Source organism: Hippichthys cyanospilos, chromosome 7 (assembly GCF_059441005.1).
Source record: "Hippichthys cyanospilos isolate Australia breed blue-spotted pipefish chromosome 7, RoL_Hcya_1.0, whole genome shotgun sequence".
Classification (NCBI taxonomy): Eukaryota; Metazoa; Chordata; class Actinopteri; order Syngnathiformes; family Syngnathidae; genus Hippichthys; species Hippichthys cyanospilos.
Window position 1 is genome coordinate 23,789,344 of NC_142375.1, and position 20,776 is coordinate 23,810,119.

At 42.7% G+C, this 20,776-nt stretch overlaps 1 protein-coding gene and 1 long non-coding RNA gene across 3 annotated transcripts; one reads left to right on the forward strand and one right to left on the reverse strand.

The window, feature by feature from the left end:
* The first annotated feature begins 1,026 nt into the window (after positions 1–1,026).
* On the forward strand, positions 1,027–20,727 carry LOC148421705 (uncharacterized). Of its 2 annotated transcripts, XM_088419782.1 has the most exons (12): positions 1,027–1,388; positions 6,716–6,781; positions 7,435–7,505; positions 7,595–7,711; positions 7,850–8,173; positions 8,668–8,977; positions 11,056–11,235; positions 12,321–12,510; positions 13,992–14,065; positions 15,629–15,757; positions 16,470–16,604; positions 16,717–20,727. In XM_088419782.1, the coding sequence occupies exons 3-11, from the start codon at positions 7,497–7,499 to the stop codon at positions 16,559–16,561; spliced, it is 1,425 nt and encodes a 474-aa protein (XP_088275908.1). In that variant the 5' UTR covers positions 1,027–1,388; positions 6,716–6,781; positions 7,435–7,496; the 3' UTR covers positions 16,562–16,604; positions 16,717–20,727. The 2 variants fall into 2 exon arrangements, with proteins under 2 accessions (XP_088275908.1, XP_088275907.1); XM_088419781.1 differs by having other exon boundaries at positions 1,028–1,388; positions 16,470–20,727.
* Positions 1,672–3,608, reverse strand: LOC148421706 (uncharacterized). The gene is made up of 2 exons (XR_015866181.1): positions 3,556–3,608; positions 1,672–2,234 (listed from the first exon to the last, which is right to left on the reverse strand). It is a non-coding gene; the product is annotated as an uncharacterized LOC148421706 (long non-coding RNA).
* Positions 20,728–20,776: the final 49 nt, after the last annotated feature.

Below are 20,776 nucleotides of genomic sequence, written 5' to 3' on the forward strand. Positions count from 1 at the left end.
TATTCTCAAAATGCCACGTTGTTCATGTCGACTCTCAAAAGACTTTTTTAACAGTCTTGACATTCTTTTCATCATAAATAGGACATATTCACAAAGCTGCCATATAAACCCTCCAAAAATGACGTTATTGTCCAGACTGTGAGATTTATCTAAGCCTTAAACCCACATATGATTTTAACACGTGAATGAAAATACACACACGCTTGCGTGTGGGCTTTAAATGGGATAAATACACAGATTATCCTTCTATAATATTCATAAATGGGCCATGATGTCCCGATGTGCCAACCCTCCCCAAAAAGAAATCTTTATTTATGCATGCATCTACAGGAGCTGGCCTAGATAGATGCACGATAATATTCCTCGTCAGGGAATACCATTGATGCTTATGAATAATACTGTTAAGTAATGTTAATATATAGTTCTTTTTGTTTTTAACTCTAATGTGGGGCACTTCCCGCGGGGCTCCGACTTCATAAATCTCGAGGAGGCCTCGGGTTCAACGGGTTCACATCTGCTTCCCCTGTGTCCTTAAAAATGCAGTTGGATTGCTCCGCCGCCCTCGGTTATTTCTGCATTTGTAAACACACGCCAGTTCCTCGGTCACGTGATCAAAATTTGGTCACACACGTGATCAAAATTTGGTCACACCAGTGGCATGATAACAAACCGGACGTAATCGCGACGCCGGGAGCTCGAAGAACATCGAACAAAGCTGCACAATTATTTTGAAACTCCTAGAGGAAGTAAGTTCGCCCAATTCGTTATTTTACGATAAACGTGAGCCGATAGTTCCTCATCTGGTCAAATAAACGATCGACCGGAGGTTTCGAAGTCAAGACACTTTTCATTTGCACAGACATCAAGTAAATCGGTAAACTTACAGACTTTTATGCACGTTTACCAGCGATTCGCTTCAGCGTCGAATCCGCCTTGTAGCTGGACGACACCATGTCGCGAGGCCGCGGGGGTGCGTGGCTCTACCGCCCCTTGCGCCCCGCCCCCACCAATGGAGGCCTGGGAGACTAGACGACAACGAAGAGAGGGGGGTGTCTACAAGCCACACGTCCGTCGTTGGGTTCCAGCGAGTCCGTCGTACAGCGAGGCTAAAGTCGGCTTAGACTAGCCACCCTCCCCGTGGTTGGGAGCGTGACTTCCCGGCCGAGTAGTGTCCTCCGAGGTCGGCCTACTTCTTTCACCAACGACTCGGCTAGTGTAGGGTGGTACGCGCCCCCCCCCCCAAAAAAAAAAAAAAAAAAAAAAAAGGACTAAGCCAAGGGCGGATAAACAAGGCGGAATTTTTTGTTGTTATATTTTGTATTTTTACGGAGGAGTTGGAGGAGCCTTCACTTCACTTCAGCTCGGGGGACATCCGAGGACACGGAGAGGTAAATGCCGTCTCGCCTGGCGTCACACACCCCCCAGCAGCCTTCAAACTCGCAAACATTCACTTTTAACCATGCAAATGACACACAAGACACTCAAAATCCATTTAGTATCCACAATAACTGCTGTGGACGGGATACTATGCGCTCATTAAAACAAGTTACGCATTTATGTAAAAGTTATTTTCTAGCGCTTTTTACGCCGTTTGAAATAATATGTTGTTTTTAAAAAGTGGAGAAAGGTGTTTTTCGTTGAGTTGTGGTCTCTTTTTTTTGAGGGGGAGGGGGGGGGGGCAGTAGCTACATGGTAGCCGTGCTCGTTTTCCGGGCCTCGGCGGCAGGTGGACGCTCATCAGTCATACTTATTCTGTACTTCTTTTTAATTCTTCTTCACTTCTTTTCTTTTTTTTTATTTATTTATTTTTTGAATTTTACGTAAGCCCAAACTCACTGAAGATGTGCCACTCGTGGAAAGTGGGCGCTACCAACATGGGTCGTATTAACAATTCATGTTGGACATCCGGTGGCACTGCCAGCTGCGGGCCATTTTTATTGTCTTCCAGCTCGGCCACGCACGGGTAACGTTTCCCGGTAAGACATATTCAGTAATAACTACGGCCCTGAACCGAAACCCGAGTAAAAGTGCTTGTGAGGTGAATTGGTTGTCGGAGGGGTCGGCGGCGCCACGCTGGACCCAACCGGCTGGTTGCCACTTCCACGGCGCCGGGCAGCTTTCGTCCTGCCGCTCAGCCGCTTTTGGTTGTAGCTTCTCCGGCTTCCAGCTGTGCGGGCACAAGGCGCTGTCACGGCCCGTTAACCGCGTCGCAACCGCCGCTTGATTTGTGTTTCCTGTGTGGGGGAAATGGATTAAGGTGGATGACACGAGGACCGAGAGACGGGGGTAAATCGGGCCAGGGGTTCCAGAAGAACCGGAGCTCCCAAGGACACGGAAAGGGGTGTAACCCAAGCCACATTTGTGCTACATAATCATTGAAGTTAAATTGGAATCTTCTTCAGGTAAAAAAGTATATCCCCTCGCGCATTTTGTGTCTGAAATTTAGCAGCTTGTCCCTCAGACGGAGACGCCGGTCCCTTCTACTTTTTCCCCGTCTCTTGCGCACTTCTCTCGGCCACGCAATGACCAGCGCAGCCCTCTTTCTCTCCAGTCCCTCCTTTTACTTACTCTTTACTTTACCCTCCATCCACACCTCGACAAGATGCCATTTCTTATCTCACAATTTTTTTTTAAATCCTCTGATAAATTATTTGTACATACGAGTTCATGCTTAAAACCACGGTGTTCTCTGTTTTAATACATGCGTAGATTGGAAGCATAACTTTCCATGCGGTGGTCCAAGGACTGCTACACTAGTCTCCTCGTTTTTTGTGTTTTCGAACCCATTTGACCCCAAAAGAGGGTCGGCCTAGTTATCCTTTCCCTCACAGGGTCGTTATAACTGAGTTAGAAATCAAAAGTTGAGGAATGTTCGCACTTCATGTTCTAGTAGCACAATAAATTGGGCAACTCACTATATAGGCCGGATTATTGCGTACTTGAAGTAAATCCCGAAATAGATATCTATTTTGGTATTACCGCCTGCTTCTTAGAGAACATTACGAAAGAACGGACGACGTTATTTTGATTCTAGGAGACATGAATGCCATTGTGACTTTGGGCTTCTTATAAAAAGCTAACTGCACCGAGCTACATTTTTGCAGCTAATGTGCATCCAACAGCACACCGCAGCTCTGCTTAGCTTTTGGATTTGGCATTGCAGTATTTCCATGTATTTCAGCTGTTACTTGCTCAACAATTGCTCCCGTCAAAACACAAAGACATTCATGTTAGGATGATAAACTGCCTCCAGTTGCACTGCAAGTCCACTTTGCTTTTGACGTAATCGTCATTAACTTGTGTGGGGAGAGTGGGGGGGCAGAATAGGACTTTGCGTTACCAAGACAACCAGCAACTGAGCTGTTTTGAGCCCTGAATGTAAATTTTAGCCCCACCAGGTCAACAATCAAGGAGCCCAGTCAACATCGTAACAGTTTGGTTCCGATTGAAACGCCTGTGCAATTTCACGCTCCAGAGACATACATTTTTTGGCGTAAAGGTTATTAAGAGTCAATTTTACAACAACAGAGAAAGGATACTATCCTTATCACTTACCCAGGCCCACACTGGCTGGCAAATTGTTAGTCTGTTAACAACCAGTTGCAAACTTAAGCTCACAACATACTGTACTTTCATTTGGTGGCCCCCATATCGCTCAAAAGATAGGCCCCGCCTTTCAAAAACATGAACAGTTACAGATATGATGTGAAATGTGGGACACTGGCCCCAAGTAGTTGTAATCAGCGACACCTCGATTAGACTTCAGGGACTATTTTTTTTAATTGACCGATGAGAGAATCGCAATGTGAAAATTCCTTAGTAGTAATTTAGGAGTAGGAAAGAATGACTTATTTCCAGCGAAGCCTGTAGGCAAGAAATATAAACAGGGCAGTGTTTTGTTTGAAAAGTTGACATTATTGTTGTGTAACTGCTGTGTTGTTGCCCGTAAAGGTGTGAGATTACATAAGCAACAATCATGTCCACAACACAGCGTATCTTATTTTAGCGTGGAGATCTTGTTGATAAAACATCCTCGTCATGTTTATGAGCACCTTATGACACCTTTGGACCTTTTGCTCCATCGTGAACGTACACATAACCAACTAGCGGCTTCTTCCGCATGCCTCCTATATCACCCGGCGGCAGCCTCGGAGAAAATAAAATTACATCAGCGGGTGATGAACTGAGTAAAGTATGCTGACTGCAAATGTTGCTTCCAGGATGTCTGTAAGACGTAAGACGTACGTATGCTTTTGTTGTGAGGCCATTCCATGCAAAATCAACCATGAATCCTCCCTTTACTTCTTAGGGTTTCTTCCAATTTTCGACTGTTGTTTGGAAATGGTATGAAAACTACCAAACACAAAGCTTTATTGTTCTAATTTTAAACCTTTTAATTAGCGAGAGAGCGGCTAGAAAACGTCCAGCAAGTTTCGTTTAACACATCTATCTTTTGAAACTACGCCCTCCAGAAGGCTACTTTACAAAGTACGAAGCTTTGAGCAAAGTCTGTTTTTGGTCCTTACAAATGACCCTGGAAGTACATTGTAGCAGACGTTCTTGCAAAAAGTAAAATTTCCCCATTTGATGACTTAAAATGCTGGAATCCAGTTCCTGACCCAAGGACAGAGAAAATGAGCTGTTTGTGAAAAAGAAATCTGTCACAGCGGGACAGTGGTTTTGATGCTAATATTTTTGGGTTTACGACAATGACGATTCAAAGCACAAAACGACAAAAGCCAGACAGAGAGCATGTTTTTGACTGCAAAAATGATCATATATTTGCACATATGCAGCAATAAATCATGCTGTGAATCGTTCGCTTACCACATGACTCAAGTATAACATATGTTTGTATTGACTAATTCCCTGCCAGCCATTTTCAGAGTGTTTCAGGGGTAGCCTCACAAATTGCTCATCTTGTATCTAAAATTAGGCATTGATGCCATCTACTGGTGATTGTGCATTAGTTAAGTTATTTTACAGATTGAAATGTACATTATAGGGTGAAATTTGGCGGGAATTATTTTGTGCATGTTTTTGGCATGTTGCAATGGGAATGAGCTGAATTTGTAAAAGTTCAAACTGAGACAATGTAGCGTTGGAGTTGGAGACTGTTTTGTTGGAAGATTTTTGTTGTGGATTTTTGGAACGTGTTGAGGTTGCATTGTGAGAACTTTTAAAAAGTGTGGTTGTAGCTCATCAGAAAAGCTGCACAGACTAAAATATCATAAAAGTGAAGTCGTACACGAACGTGTGAAAACCCTCAGCCTTCCCAGAATGATGTTTGCTAAAAACTGAGCAGCCCCAAATGTCGCCTGAGTTCCATATTTTGCTTACTGGTGCCTCTTTTGACCGTTTGCCGCCGTCTTGGGTGTTTGCGTCGGTAGCTAGCAGCCGCCATTTGCCGAATGCAACTTTTCCACGAGGCTTGCCAACAAGGCGCTATCACCGCTGCCCTGCCCATCCTCATTTCCTCATTCTTCGGCTCACTCCGCCAAGAGCGAGCGTTGTGGCATTGTTCTCCCAACCGGGTCAAGCTGGAGCTGCTTTTTACCTGATTGGTGGTAGGCGGGAGGGCTACTGTGAGTGTTGTTTGTGAAATTGTATTACTCTGTGTTTCATCATCGCACCAGCCCTCTCCGCCGCCTCTCCATGCGGCGGAATCTTGCTTTTTTTGGCGAGCTGCCGCGATCCGATTGGTGGAGTCCAACCGCAGGAGTTGAAGCCAGGCAGGCAGCGATAGGAGGGAACGTTAGCGACGCTACGCGCCGTTCGCTTGTTGTTGAGCCAACGATTGAAGACGCAGTGGATGCATCTGTCATTAAAAGTAGTCCTGAGCAAATCCTCACTGAGTGTCAGTGAAAATCAACCCAGAGCCATGGATTGAAGTTTTAGAGATTTCTGCTGGGAAGAATCCAGTCTGATATGTTGAAGGTGCGGCCTCAAAGGATCCTAGACCAAGTAGACCAAGTGCCGATTTCCGACAAGGGTCTTCTGTAAAATCCTCCTGAACTAGGGCTATTTTACAGTCATTTTGGAAGATAACGCTTTTTAGTAGTCATGAATCCAACATACATATACAGGTTTTATTTATTCAAATATAAATCCAAAAATAATCTGTTCTGATATGAAACGTCAACTTAAACACAACAATAGTAACTTGTACAAAAAAGGTTTCATAGCTCCTCTTTAATGCCAAAATTGGATCATTAGAAACTATTGTAAACACATCTGTGAATCACTTTGATCATTCTGCCATAAACCTTAATTTTACGATTTAGATAGTTTTCAAATGCCTTACTTTTAACAGATGTTAATGGAATTCATTACATTTACGACAAAATCCAAGCTTAAAATGTATTTTCTGATCTTGCTACTCTATGTCATGATACTAAAAGCCTCTGACCAGATGTTTACCAATCCAGGAGCCAGCCCGAAATGTTTCATAGTTTCAATTCTTGACAGAGAACAGGCGCAAACCAACATTGGAAAAAGTGTCTTTTAATAACTTTAAATGAGCGAGTGAGGCGAAACTATGAAAATATGTTGTTTTGTTTGTTTTTTTAGTATCTCTATTGCAAATTTCCATCTGCCACTAGTGAGTCTGGATCTCCCATTAAAAATGGCGGTTCACTTTAGATGAACTACATTTTGTTGTGGTTTTCCGGTGAACTTGTGTTCAACTTCCTCGTTCTCTTGTTTGACTTTTCAGCGTGCTGCAAGGCTGCGTCATGTGAAGAACGGTCAATCGTTTGACCGCCTCTACTGTGATTCTGAGGTAAGACTCCAAATATCAAGAATAGTTAAGCCACTCAATATTATCCACTACAGTCATACGCCAGCCTAAACCAGTAGTGTTACTGTCATCAACAGGAATTATGACAAAATATCTTTGTCAACGAACCTTTGTCACTTGTGTAAAATGAGATGAGATGCCACAAAAACGTTGGTCACAATAAAACAATATAACGATAATGAAATCTATAAATCCAAATTGTTGACGAATAAATAGAGTAAATGTTGCTCATCAAGATACAACCTGTGCCAGAAAAAAATGTCTTTTCGTCGTTGCTTCGTCAATCCTGACTTTGGGGTTGGCGAATGGTTACCACATTTTAATAGGAATGACCAATGACCATCCAACAGTCAAGGGACTTTCATGAAAATTCATGGAGTTTCGCAAACAGTCCCCCCAATCGCTGGTCGCCACCATCCACCCCAAACAAAGTAACTCAGGCGGCAGAGCACAGTTTGAGGTGGAGCCAAACATTGGGGCCCGCCCACCAAACGGTTGACTCCGCCTACAAGAAGTGACCTCCATTCATTCAAAGCTGCACTTTGGTTCAAAGCGGCTGTTTGAGGCTCACTTTGAGGATTTTGCGTGTCTATGCTTATAATATGTACCCGATTGACTGATCGTTTATTCTGCAGTCTAACTGGCCGGAAGGGATTTTGCGACTACGACCTGACCCCGCCCCTCCAAGACGTTGGGCATGCCTCAGGTATAGAAAGTGCTATCATATGAGCTCCGTACTGGTCGAGTGTTGCTTGCGTTCCTCATCTGTGTGCTTGTGTGGCTCCTCCTCCTCAGCCGGGTATGAATGGCATGGAGCCTGCTTTTGGCGAGGCCTACGGGGGCCACCGGGCTCTACTCAGCCCCTACCCAATGGCCATGTCACCCCAAGGGGGCAGGACAGAGTACGACCAGGTGAGGATCAAATTCGCACCTGTGCTCTAGTTTTAAACGTGGATTTCAAGCCGTAACGCTGTCTGGAAAGCCTCATTTCCAAACCCGACGCCGACTTGAAATCCTAATGAAAATGACGTCTTTCCTTCCCCCGTCCAGAGCGTCCTCCTCATGCTGGGTTCGCCGGCGTACCCCCGCAAACGGCCCTTTGAGCTGCTCAGCGACCTGGTGGACGACGGCGGCCTGGGCGAGGATCTGCACGCCGAACGCTGGGACGTGTCGGCCCTGGACGAGATGGCGCGGTACACCAAGCTGGGCCTGGGCGTGACCTCCGAGGACGGCGTGCTCATGGGTCGATGGGGGCGGAGCCGCGAGGAGGACAAGCCGGCCGAGAGGACGACCAAAGACGAATCGGTAGTCGCGGGACGAGGACAGGATGGAAGTGTGAGAAAGGAGAACACTGTGGAAGTTTACCAGTCACAGGTGAGGGACAAATGTCTGCGGTTAGACGCAGCGAAAGAAAAACTCCACTTGTGACAAGATACAATTCGGTTACTGGTTTGGCCTTTAACTTGTGAAAAATAGCCAATCGAGTGGTCAATATTCGCCGGAGCAAAAGTAATTGTGAGTAATCGATGGAAAATAGAGTTGATCTTTTTTTTCATAAGCGCTCTTTATTTGGGTTAGTTTACTTATAGTTAGTTAGTTTACTTATAGTAATCAAATATGCCCTGGTAGCTGTAATATCCTTGTGTGCAACAAAACTTATTGTGTGTGTTTATTAACTCAATGAATGCCAGGGACGTATTTTCACGTTTTTTTTTTTTTTTTTTTAATTAAATCCCAGATAATTTAGTATTAAATATATACTTAAGTACATTAAGGACATTAATTTCCATTAGTAATTGTTGAACGTCGACAATCTTTTAAGATTGAAAACTCAGGCCCCAGATTCAAAACTTGTTTTTGTGTGCCAGGCCTTACTCCCGCCTCAGCTGACACCTGGGGAGGAGCAGCAGAAGGAGGCACCGGCATCGGGTTTGCTCCTAGAGCACTGCAGCGAGGAGCACAACTACTCCCTGGGCCAGGGAGGAGAACCGGCCGTCGCTCGCGACGTTCAAGAGCAGACTGAGCTGCGGGAGCAGGCCCAGCAGCGGCGGGAGCACGAGGAGGAGAAGCTGGACAAGGAGGATGAGGATGAAGAAGATGAGGAAGAGGACGAGGAGGAAGACGAAGGAGAGGAGGAGACGGCGGCCGATCTTTCCAGCTCGTCGGAAACGGAGTGCGGTGAGTTTTTTTATTTTTTGGACGGGATTTGGAAAAGCGTCCCGCGCCGCGTCCGTGCCAGACCTCAGACCACGTCGTATGTCTTCGGCGGCCAAGGGCGCTGCGCAGGCACACACTAGACACCGAAGCTGCGGCGGTACTTCCCGGGCAACGCCAACAATATCCCGCTTTGCTGGAGTCACTTCCGAGAACGGAACCGACCTTACACCAACATCTCAATCGAGCGGAACGTGCCAGAAAACACCCGTTTGGACTGCCTGTGAACATGAAAGGCTTGTAAACCTTTGTTTGAAACCATTGCACAGGATGGAAACCTTAATTACAAACCCCATCCTTCGTGTTGAAAGTCGAAACCTCGAACCCTGGCCTTCCACTCCCCCTTCAAGCCCTACCCCCAAACCTCCTGCCTCATTTCAAACTCTGATACAATTTTTTCCAGGCTGATTCTGATATTTGACAGAATAAATTAAAAATAATCGTCAGGTTTAATGAAGAAAAAAGGGGGTCGTGTTGGCTGATCCTCACCTCTGTGTTTTGTTATCATTTGTTAATGTACATAAAAAAAGGGCTCCAGACTGACAAAATACTGTGATCTATTTATACACAATCAGACATTAGACCATCGACCACTGAGATTTTGATTTTAAAGCAATAAAATAATCATTTCCATCTTTTATTCAGGCACTTAGATGCACTTGGTTATTTTTTTCACTTTTCGACTACGCTGTAACCTGTATAAACTCTGTAAAAATAATGAACGGATTAAAGGATACAGGTTTAGGTATACTCCTTCACTTTTTAGAGTTAATAATCTTTTTTATAGTCAGCGTGCCGGGTGGGGGGCCCGCGAAAAGTTTTCTCTTTCCTAAGGGGGCTTGACAAAATATAATTGAGAAGCACTGGTCTAAGCACAGTTGCATGATTAATATGCGTTGCGCAAAATTAATTCACATTTTAGGAGTAGTGGGAACCTCTAGAACATTAACATTTTTTTTTTTGATTGTATGTCCAGGAAATGTAGTCGTAAATCCAACCCTAATATAAACGCACACAGTACACACACAAACATGTACAGTACATATACACAAATACATAATTAACTATGTAGCACATGTCATTTCCTAAACCACGCAGCCTTAAGTATTATATTTAGTTGTCACTTCTCAATGCCATACACAGGCGCACTCTCGCTGACCTCTTTTCTTGTGCATGTGTGTGTGTGTGTGTGTGTGTCTGTCACTGCACGCACACGCCCGCCTGCGTGCGTGTGTGTTTGTAACACAACGAAAGTAGCTGAAAGGGCAAGGAGAGTTCAGACAATGTCATTATGTGCAGACTGGGCCAGACGTCACATTATATAAAAATCGAGTGTGTGGGGGTGGTGTGTGATGCTTGTAACATGAGGCCACTTCCAAATGTGGTTTTTGAAGCGGCGCGTTTGCGAGGAATAATCTCCGCGTGTAGTTTTTACCTACGGGCGGTCATTTTTACCTGCTCCATTATGTTTGTCTCGCTACCTTCTCGTTATTTAGTGTTAGCTTTCCGATTTGTGACCACAAACCCTAGACTTGACTTTGAAACCTCAATCATTGTTTGAAACCCTATCCCTTTTCTTGAAAATGATTAGAAACCTTCACCTTGAACTAAGTAATAATCACGATTATTTCGGTCCATATTGAAGTCACGATTATTAAATGTCATTTTCGATCATTTCAAACCGAATTTATTCCCAGTGTTTTGCCAGATTTTTCAAAATGGGTCTCAATTGACAGCGAGCACTGTACATATTAGGGATCGGGTGAGAAACTCAACGCCATTTCACACTGCTAAATAATATAAAAGTGTGAGAAAAGGAGAAGCTTTTGTCACGTAAAAATGTGCAAAACATTGCCCCCTGGTGGTAGGATGACAACGTGCTCGATTAGACACGTACGGTGGCCGGCTTTTTAAATGTTATAATCGCAGAGGATCAACTTAATCGCCGCAGCCAATATCGTGATTGCGATTAAAAATCGATTGATTGTGCGGCCCTAGCTCGAAGGCTTTAACCTCCATTTTTCATACGCCTTGCCTTCCAGAGGTGGAGGCCGAGTCTGCTCGGTCACCGGGCGAGCGGCCGTCTAAGCGCCGATGCTTCTGGGAATACCGACGCTCCCGTGAGTCTACGGTCAAGAAGAAAATGTGTGGCGGAGGCGGCGGTGATTGGTCACTTTCATGGAGCTCCAGCACGCTGCCCAGCACGCTGTACCGACGGCAAGGTGACTACATGGCGCACGCAAACAGACACCCACACATGTAGGGATGACCCAGGGCGACCTTAACATCAAATCGCCCATTCACTTGACATAGATAAGACAAATGACACTTTCATACCCTACTGTAAAGACACAACCTTGGTTTCACGCCCACGTCAACCCAAATTCTTTCTTTAACATGTACTGTACATGTACATTAATATGTGCTTGTGAAATACTGTACAAATGGAGCAGTAAAATACACCCGATTTTAGCCATCTCATGGGGTTGCCATTTTGCAATTTGCTGTCGACTGAAATCGCGGCTCAACTGTTTATATATTTATTTATTTTTGTTTTAGATTGGCCACTAGCTGAGCCCTGATTGGACATTACCTTAGCCCTGAGTAACTGCAATACCATTTTCAGCCAACAGCAAGTAGTGCAATGGCTGTCCCCTGGAGGCATTAACGCCACGTTTATTTATTTTTATTTTATTTATGGTTTATTTATTTTTTAATTATTAGTTATATATTTGTCAACCTATTCACTGCCAGCTCAGGAAAAATGGACGTCTATAGGCAATGAATGAGTTCAATTTTCTTCCGCAAAATGCCATGATTAAATTAGTTACATACAGCAAGTATTGCATTTTTAAACTTATATACATGCCAATGCCATATAGTAGACTAATGCTGATTCAATGCCAGCCTCGTAAAAATGAACGTCTATAGCCGTTACTGGCATTGAACGAGTTATGTTGTTCCGCTCAATGAGTTATTTGCAGCAAGTAATGCATTATTTTTCTTCAACAGAGTTCAATGACGCATAGTAGAATAATTAACTCAATCAATGCCAGCCCAGGAAAAAAAGAACGTCCATCGCCGTCATTGGCAATGAATGAGTTAATTATTGTAGTAACATTGCCTCTTTGTTTTTCTAATATTCTTCCCTTTTTTTTTGTGTTGTATTTGTAATATTCTCAACTTGCATATCCTTCAAAGGGTTGAATCTCCCAGCCCTTCTGCCAACAGTGTGAAATAGTCAAGTTTATTTCAAACAATTCTGCTAATGATTGAGACCATGTCTGAAGTCACTTCCTGCGTTCAGGCAAGAAGGGTCGCCGCAAGGCCCGGAAGACGGATGCCAGCGACCTGACTCCCAACCCGCAGAAGCTGCACAACATTGGCGAGCAGCTGCAGAAGCTGAACGCCGCCATCGAAAGCGTGGGGCCCGTCAACGACCTCCCCGCCCTCGCCAGGGCCAGATCGCGCAAGGAGAAGAACAAGCTGGCCTCCAGGTACACAGGCTTCAGACCCTCATTTGAAACCCTTAGCCTGCTTTCAAACCCGGACTTGAACTCCTGATTTAAAACCCCGTGTTCAGAAATCTGACCTTCAGTGGAATCCCCGATCGGCGATGAAAGCCTAGATTTGTAAAAGCTTCCTTTGAAATTTCAAATGGGGCTTTAAACGCCTTAACCCTTGTGGCATTGTGTTAGAAATTCTGGACATTTTTGGATATCGTAAAATAATCTGTGGGAAAAAAAACACCGGGGAGCTGAAATTTCCAGCAGATGATTAAAACGTACAAATTCAAAACGCAACGATTCTGACACTTCTATGAGTTTGCAGAAGGACGAGTGAGATTTTGTGTACAAAAATGATCTTTGTCCAAATTTAACCATTATGAGTCCAATTTTCGAGATGCGTTTTTAATAGGATTTGGTACATTGTTTTTCCTCCGATTTTTGCAACACTCCGTTGAGCCGCCGTCAAACTTTCATCAAACGGAAAATTCTTTGGTAACTTGTGTTTCACCTCAAGACAGTAGGTGGCGGTAAAGACCAGTTATTGGCTTTGTTTGACATTGTCATCATCACGTCACAGACTACGAAGACTGTTGCTCAATTTTGGGGTTTGAACCTACATGTGTATGGATAGGACCGATGCCACTGAACAATTTGAGTCGTTGAAGGAAAAAAAAATATTCATAAATAGCTCAAACTCAGATGCGGCCTTGAAATCTTTACCCGTATTTCAAACTTCAATTTGAAATCCTAATCTTCAGTCCTTGAAACCGCGCACCGGAAACTTTCCAACCGATTCGGAAAATTGAAACGGATTTAGAGCCTAAATTCATTTACTACTAAAATGGCGTTTTGACGTCTATATCGGTAAATGGCAGCGAACTGAGGCAGCAGATCCACTGTCGGCCCTCTTCGAATGGATCGTTGACATCCGTAAACCTCAATGGCAGTGAATGAGTTAACCGTGTCTTGACACCTCGTTTCAAAGCCCGGCCTCGTTCAATGACCGGGACGCTATTTCCACGTCGTCGAAACAAAACAAAACGTCCTCTCGGTGGACCTTTCCTCGTTGTCGCGGTGACTCAGCCGCGCGGGACGAACGGAGGAAAAAAGCAGGAAAACAGACGAAACGAGGAAGGGTCACGCCGAGTTCATGTGAGAGGGAGGAGGCGGGATTAGGGAGGAAAGGTCAGTTTACGTTGCGTTTTCCCATCCCTTTTTTTTTTGCTTCGTGTAATAATGACTTGCAGAAACGCGTTGTCCCGAATGCGCTTTCCAAAGCAAATGGGAAAACTGCAGCTTCCTTTTCAACGCTTTTGCTCAACGTCGCCATCGGCATGAGTAGGAGGAGGATGATGATGACGAAGGGCCCCTGAGGAAAATGCAGTGCCCTGTCTATCCTGTGAATCACTTTTGTGCCGTTTTTGTCTTCTTTCTCTGACCCTTGTCGTTTGTCTTCCCGCGCGCCGCAGGGCGTGCCGTCTGAAGAAGAAAGCGCAGCACGAGGCCAACAAGATAAAACTGTGGGGGCTCAACCAGGAATATGGTAAGTCAAAGAAAACTAATTATTTCATGGAAGAAATAAACCCAACCAACATTAATTTCCATCAACAAAAAACCCTGTTAAATACCCAGGCTAAAACAAGACATTTTTTCCGGAAACCTAGCATCCATAGCTTGTGCACGTACAATTAATATCAATAATTATTTTCTACCTGTTGACTGGAAATGACACCGTCTGGCTTGGGTAACGACCAATCATCCGATCGTGGCTCATCCGTTGGTCATGTGACATTCATCAGCTAAACTGCGATTGAGCACACGGTCAGCACACGTGATGTCGTTTTCATTTGACTGTGACAAAAATGTGTTTTATCAATCATAATTTAGTTATCACATTAAATCCTTTTACCACAACGACCTTTTCATTTTTTTCCACATTCAATTCAGACATATATATATATATATATATATATATATATATATATATATATATATATATATATATATATATATATATATATATATATATATATGAATGAATGACAGATCCACATTTTGGTCTCATTGTCCTGTGGGCGTCCCAATACTTTTGAGGGCCTCACACTTTGATCATAATCGCTTGTCCATAAAGTGTGATATGTCCGCCTCCGCGCATCCAAAAACTTTGACAGCTGCCTCTCGTCCTTGTAACATTTTGTGCAAGAATTCTCTTTTTTTTTTTTGCTTTTGTTTTTATCCATCAGTCCCCCGCCCCAAACGACATTCCGCTCATTCCTGTTTGCTTTGCCAAGGATTTAGTGGCTCGATAAACTTAACAGGAAGCGCGTGCGCACACACACACACACACACACACACACACACACACACACACTTTCAAGACTTCTGTCACCACTTAGCTGCTGAGTTATAACAAAAAGTTATATTTTAATCGCATTTTTACATTTTAATCAGGTTTTATCTGCAATATGTCCATGTAATATGTCATTTTCATAATTCTTAAAAATCTCACTGTTCTCCGAAATTACTTTTTGTTAAAAAAAAATAACTATTCCCCCTTTTTTCGGAAGCATTTCCACTGCAGTCTCAGTTTTATTAGACTTTATTTTTGACACTGTTTCCACCTCAAAATACTCACTTTATTCGGGCAATATTTTTTAAGCCTCAAACTAATACTGTATATTATATATTTTCTCTGACTAATAACATTTTTGGTATACATCTTTATATAATTAATATATTAACTTTCATTTTGATAATACTAGAATTGCGGGGGGGAAAAAGAATTTGGTTATTTCATGAATATTTTGAAAAAGAATCACTTTTTGAAACATTAGATCATATTTTAATTTTCTATCTTGAAAATGATCCGTAAATTCTGGTTAGATTCCAACTATTTTAACCTCCTATTTTTTTTATGTAAAAACAACTATTGTCATTATTTTATCTGTATAAAATACACGATTTATTTTGTAATTGTGTGAAGTATAAATCTCTAAACTAAATTTCTTATAGACCTTTCTAAAAAAACAATTCAAAAAACAAACACTATCAATTTTTTTTTTTTGCCTCATGGTGCGCTGACTCATTGCGGCTGTGACTCTCTTAGATAACCTACTGAGGGCGCTGCTGCGCATCAAGGAGCTGATCCGGCAGAAGGTTGAAAACAGCGAGGAAGAGGACGCCGACGAGCGAGGGATGATGCGTCGTCTGGAGGATATCCTCGCGCAGTCCAGCGGTGAGTTATGTTCATAACGCACGACTATAAATATATGCGCTCGATCCCTCAAGTTTTGAACTCATTCCCTGCCGTTGACGGCTAGAAATGTCAAAGGTACACTTTATCCCTTGTGCACATTGTTTTTTTTTCCTTTTTATTTTTAAAGGTGTATTATTTATGATTTTTTTTTTCCTTCAAGCACTCAAATTGTTCACTGGCATCAGTTCTACCCATACATATATAGGTCAAATTTATTAACACCCACAAAAAAATGGAAAAATGGTATCAACTGTCAATGTAGTCTGTGACGTGATGACGCCGATCTTGACCGCCACCTACTGTCTTGACGAGAAAGACAAGTCAACAAAGAATTTTCTAGTTGCTGACTTAGTTAAACTGCCGCTCAACGGAATGTTGCAAAAACCACGGGAAAATCAATGTCCTAAATCCAGCTGCAATCACATAAAAATGTCACAATCGTTTTGAAATTGACAATCAGATGCTGGAAACTTCAGCTTTTTTTCATAATATATCATTAAAAAAAATCATCATCATAGGAATTTCCATCATTTGCAACATAATGCCACAAGTTTCTGGGCGGTGACTGACTAATGGAAAAAAACAAACAAACAAAAATCCCCAGCAGCATAATTGAAGTTTACGGTGAGTAAGAAATAAGTCAATAATAAAGCATATGAAGGTAATGACCGCATCGCCGTGGCAACCGTAGGTCCTCTGGTCGCCGGGCGGACGAAAGACTTCGTGCAGAGGATCTTGGCGGCCAGCGGGGGTCCCAGCCAGCACAGGGAGCCCCGCCAGTAGGTGGCGCTCTGAAGCTGAAGCCTAACCCTCCGGACGTCCCCGTGTGAGTGTACGCTGCTCTTGTAAAATACTGTCTCCCCTTTTTTTCCCTTGCCGTGTGCTGTATTCGTACCCCATTGTGCCTATACATACGTAGACGTTGCACTGTTCCGTAGATACCCGCAGAGGTCCGCAGGGGGGCGCCGGCGAGACGAGGGGGGTCTTTCTAAGTTTCGAGTCGTAATTTCACCAGACCAAATTCACATCGCGTGTGTGTATGTGTGTGAAAGGAACAGTCGTATTCTTCCAACAAAATCAATTAGTTGGTGTCGTTACCATCGCGCGGTTTGGAAAAAGTTTTATGACAGCAAATTGTAATTCGTAATTAGAAGGGAGTCGTAATGATACGTTTTAAATTTTGAGTTTAGAAACGAGTAAAAAAAAAAAGTACATTTTCAAATCGAGAACAAAAACATTATGAAACGTGACGCCGAATTCGAAATTGGAGGGAAGTTCAAAACTAGAACTCGATACTCGTCATGATATGTTGAATTAAACGGTCGTCGCCGTCGTCTGAAAATCCATCCGTCACTTGACCGTTTACGCTCACGAGGGTCGCGGGGGCACTGGAACCTATCCGAGCTGACCCCCAACCCGTTGCCTGCCGATCGCACGGCACACATAATTCACCCTTAGAAACACAACCAGGGGCAATTCGGAGCGTCCGATATACCGCCGAAAACCGGATTATGCAGAGATCACCCGTGCGGGCACGGGGAGGAAATGCAAACTCCACACCGGAAGGCCGGAACTAAACCGACCGCTGCGCCGTGAGGCGTACGTGCTAACCGATCTCCCGCCGTGCCGGAAATTCATCTTTTCATTTTCTATTAGTATTTGTATTCTTAGAAAAAAATACATTCATAGTATCACTCGTCTACCCAACGCTTTATGGGTAATTTTACCACCTATTAACCATTCTTATAATATTATGACTTTTCAAATAATTGTGACTTTACCTGAATCTTCGCTTGATTTTTTTTTTTTTTTTAATAGACTTTAGAGTTAGTTAGCTCTGTCATTTTCCAATTAATTTGTTTTGCGGAAGCACCGGTTTAAACAATCTCACCATATGTGTGTGCGTGTTTGCGTGCGTGTGAAAAACAAATGTGATGTTGGAGCAGCTGTATGACCCCCCCCCACCCACACACACACCACCACCAAGACGCCACACTTATTCTCCCGCCGCCTCCTCGTCACGCCATCATGTTTAGAAAGCTGCACCTTACTTAATCCAAAGCGACCAAAGAGAAAAAAAAAACACAAAAACCTCGCACACGCTGCCAATGTTTTGTTTTGATTTTGCATATGTTTTGACTGAAACACCAGCATGCACCCCCCTTTTGACCCCTGCCCTTTAAAAAATGCATTTCAGCCCCTCCTGATTATGTAGCACCTGATATATACGATTGGGCTTTTCCCTAACAATGAGCTGAAAGGGAAAAATGGCAACAGGGGCGTTCACTTGTGGCCAAAACGCTGCTTGACGATAAGTGAGAACTTTTGTCGACTGCCCGTCCAAAGAGGACAGTATAAATACTAGGGATGTCCCAATCATTTTTTGATTGTAAAAAAAGAATTACATAGCGCTCAAAGTCATTATTTCAAGTAAGACTCCCGGCATCGCCTGTTAAAAGCTTATTTTTTGCTTCGAAGTCGTAGGCTCGTCTCCTGTCCCAAAGACGTCTGTCACTTACTCATTTTACTGTACTTCTTTGCGAGAGGAATTTTGGCGCTCAAGTGACCGAATTGAATCCGAGCAAATCGGGCCACTTTTCCAAAGGAATTGTTTTTCAAATCAAAATAGCTTTCATACTCCGATAATACATAAAACGGACCTACTCAATTCTTTCTGAAGTAATTCCCCGGCCCTGTACCAGATGATCCACGGACCGGCACGGGGCCGGGAGCCGATGGTTGGGGACCCCTGGCACATAATACAGATGAATTTCATTTTCTTTTGCCAATATTTGTATACTTTTCAAGTCCCTCAAATGTGGAAAAAAAGGAAATCATTTGACCAAATCAATTAAAAAAAAAAAGTTGGATTAAAATCTTCAAATCCCTTACAAATATCAGTTTGAATACAAGCAAATGATCGCCAAGCAGTGGTTGGGGACCCCTGGCTTATAGTACAGATGAAGCCCTTCAAAAGTAGAAAAAAGAAATAAGAATCATTTGACCAAATGAGTATAAAAGCAAAAGCTTTGATTCAAATCTGGATGGGAAGGAAGAACTCGGGACCATATTCAGCTCCTTGTTTGGGAAGAACACTGAAACATTGGACGCTCTGACACGTGCCTTCAAAAGTCGAAGCGTTTTACTTTGATGCGGAAAGCCCGACGTTCCCGACTTCCAGCGGCCGGCCAGTAAGATGTTCTTCGGCTAGTTTTTGGCCATGTCTGCCTTTCTTCTGTGAAGCTGTAGACCCGCTGTGTCCAAGGTCTCGAAATGTTGTGCGACATGTGGAAAAAAAAACAAAAAAAAAACATTAAGGACCCTTTCGAATTGCACTGTGGTATAAAAACAACTACGCACCTTGCTAGAGGGCGCAAAGTCCTCATTAAAAAAGAGAAAAAGAAAAAAAAAAGAAAATGTCTTTTGGCACCTTGTTTCAACCGGACGGTCTGAAAAAAGCGGCAAGTGCTGACTGGTTTTTGGAAGAAGAGCATCGCTGTGTTTGTTTGCGCCGCCGCAACGTGCCTAGCGTAGCCTCGTAGCATTGCTCTTCAAATATGTTTACGTCTTTCGCATGCGTTTTAACGAGTCCAAATGTCTTAAAAGCATGTTGGAAATATTTCAAATATCGTGAGATTCAAAACTCTTGACCTAGACTAAGGGTCGTTTTTTTTTTTTTTTTTTTTTTTAACATTGCTGATTTCGCACTTTATTTCGCCTGCTACTCTAATTTCAAAAAACAAAGCTAATTTTGAAATGTTTCCAAGCACTTCCTCTGTTCACTTTTCTGCTCTCAAATGGGCAGCGCGAAAAAATAGTGCTTCCATCTAGTGGCGGGCAGTGGAGTTACACCCGCAACAAAAAAAGGACAAAAGCAAAATGTGCAGATTTTATTTGATTTTATTGATATATCCCACACAAATGCCATTTTGCGTCTCTCAAAAAGCTAGCAGCTAGCACACATGATCAGTTGGTAAAATTTCGGGCTCGCACATCTTGAGGCAAATTATTTATTTATTTATTTATTTATTTGTCTGCAAATCGACTTGTGAATGTTTCTGTCCGTTTACGTCACGTCGCAATCTCCTGTGAGTCCCGTTTTAAAACAAAACTAACAACATTTTACTATAATAAACAGCAAGTTGCCGGCCTATATATATATTTTTTTTTTGCCTCGGAATTTTCGCTTTCACCACAGCAGCAACAAAAAGCAGAAAATTGTTTTTAATCGTTTGTTTTCTACGAAAAATTTGCATAATGTATTTTAACATTTTTTGACATTTTAAAAACTTTTTTTACTGTAAATACCTTTTTTAAAGACAAAAAACGTGATAAAATACGACATCCAAAATGTTCCCAGTAATTTTTCTTCCCCTTGTTTTATTGAACTGTTTAAAGACGTAAAAATTGACTTTTTTTAACGGTATAATACGAAAGAAAAGTTTTTTTTATAATTTTCTAATTTCATATTTCTAGAATACTTTTGTCGTTGTGTCATTGATGATCAAAGTCAACCCAAGCAAATAAATGACTTTCATATCTCACCATCAGTTTTCCCACTTTTTTTTTTTTTTTTTTGTTACCGGGTGCGCCTCCGTCCAAAGCCAGTCAGCCGATCGCGAAAAGACGCGCTTGGCCAATAAATGCAAACATTCCACCACGTTCATGTCAAATAATGTACAGTGAAAGCCTCTCCTTCAGTAATCACACTACTCCAGTAGTTTTGGGACCTTTTAACACATTTAGCCAACTCCCTTTTTGCCACTCAGTAAACCTTTAAAATAGAAAACTTAACAACAAAAAGACATACAGAAGTGCCGTAAAAATAGAAGCTTGATATTTTTTGGGTTTGTTCTGGTTTTTGTGTGTGTTTCTTGTTCAACCTGTATAATGTATATTTTAATATTTATATGCAGCTGTTGTATTAAAAGTATATTTTTAAAATAAAAGGCCGTGTTTGTGTTTTGACTCGTGAGCACCGCCTGCTGACCAGTGGGG

What these genes read in the sequence shown, in the direction of transcription:
- LOC148421705 (XM_088419782.1), top strand. An exon ending in CTCGTCGGAAACGGAGTGCG is followed by an intron (nt 8,978 to 11,055) that starts GTGAGTTTTTTT and finishes CTTGCCTTCCAG; the next exon opens with AGGTGGAGGCCGAGTCTGCT. An exon ending in GGGGCTCAACCAGGAATATG is followed by an intron (nt 14,066 to 15,628) that starts GTAAGTCAAAGA and finishes TGACTCTCTTAG; the next exon opens with ATAACCTACTGAGGGCGCTG.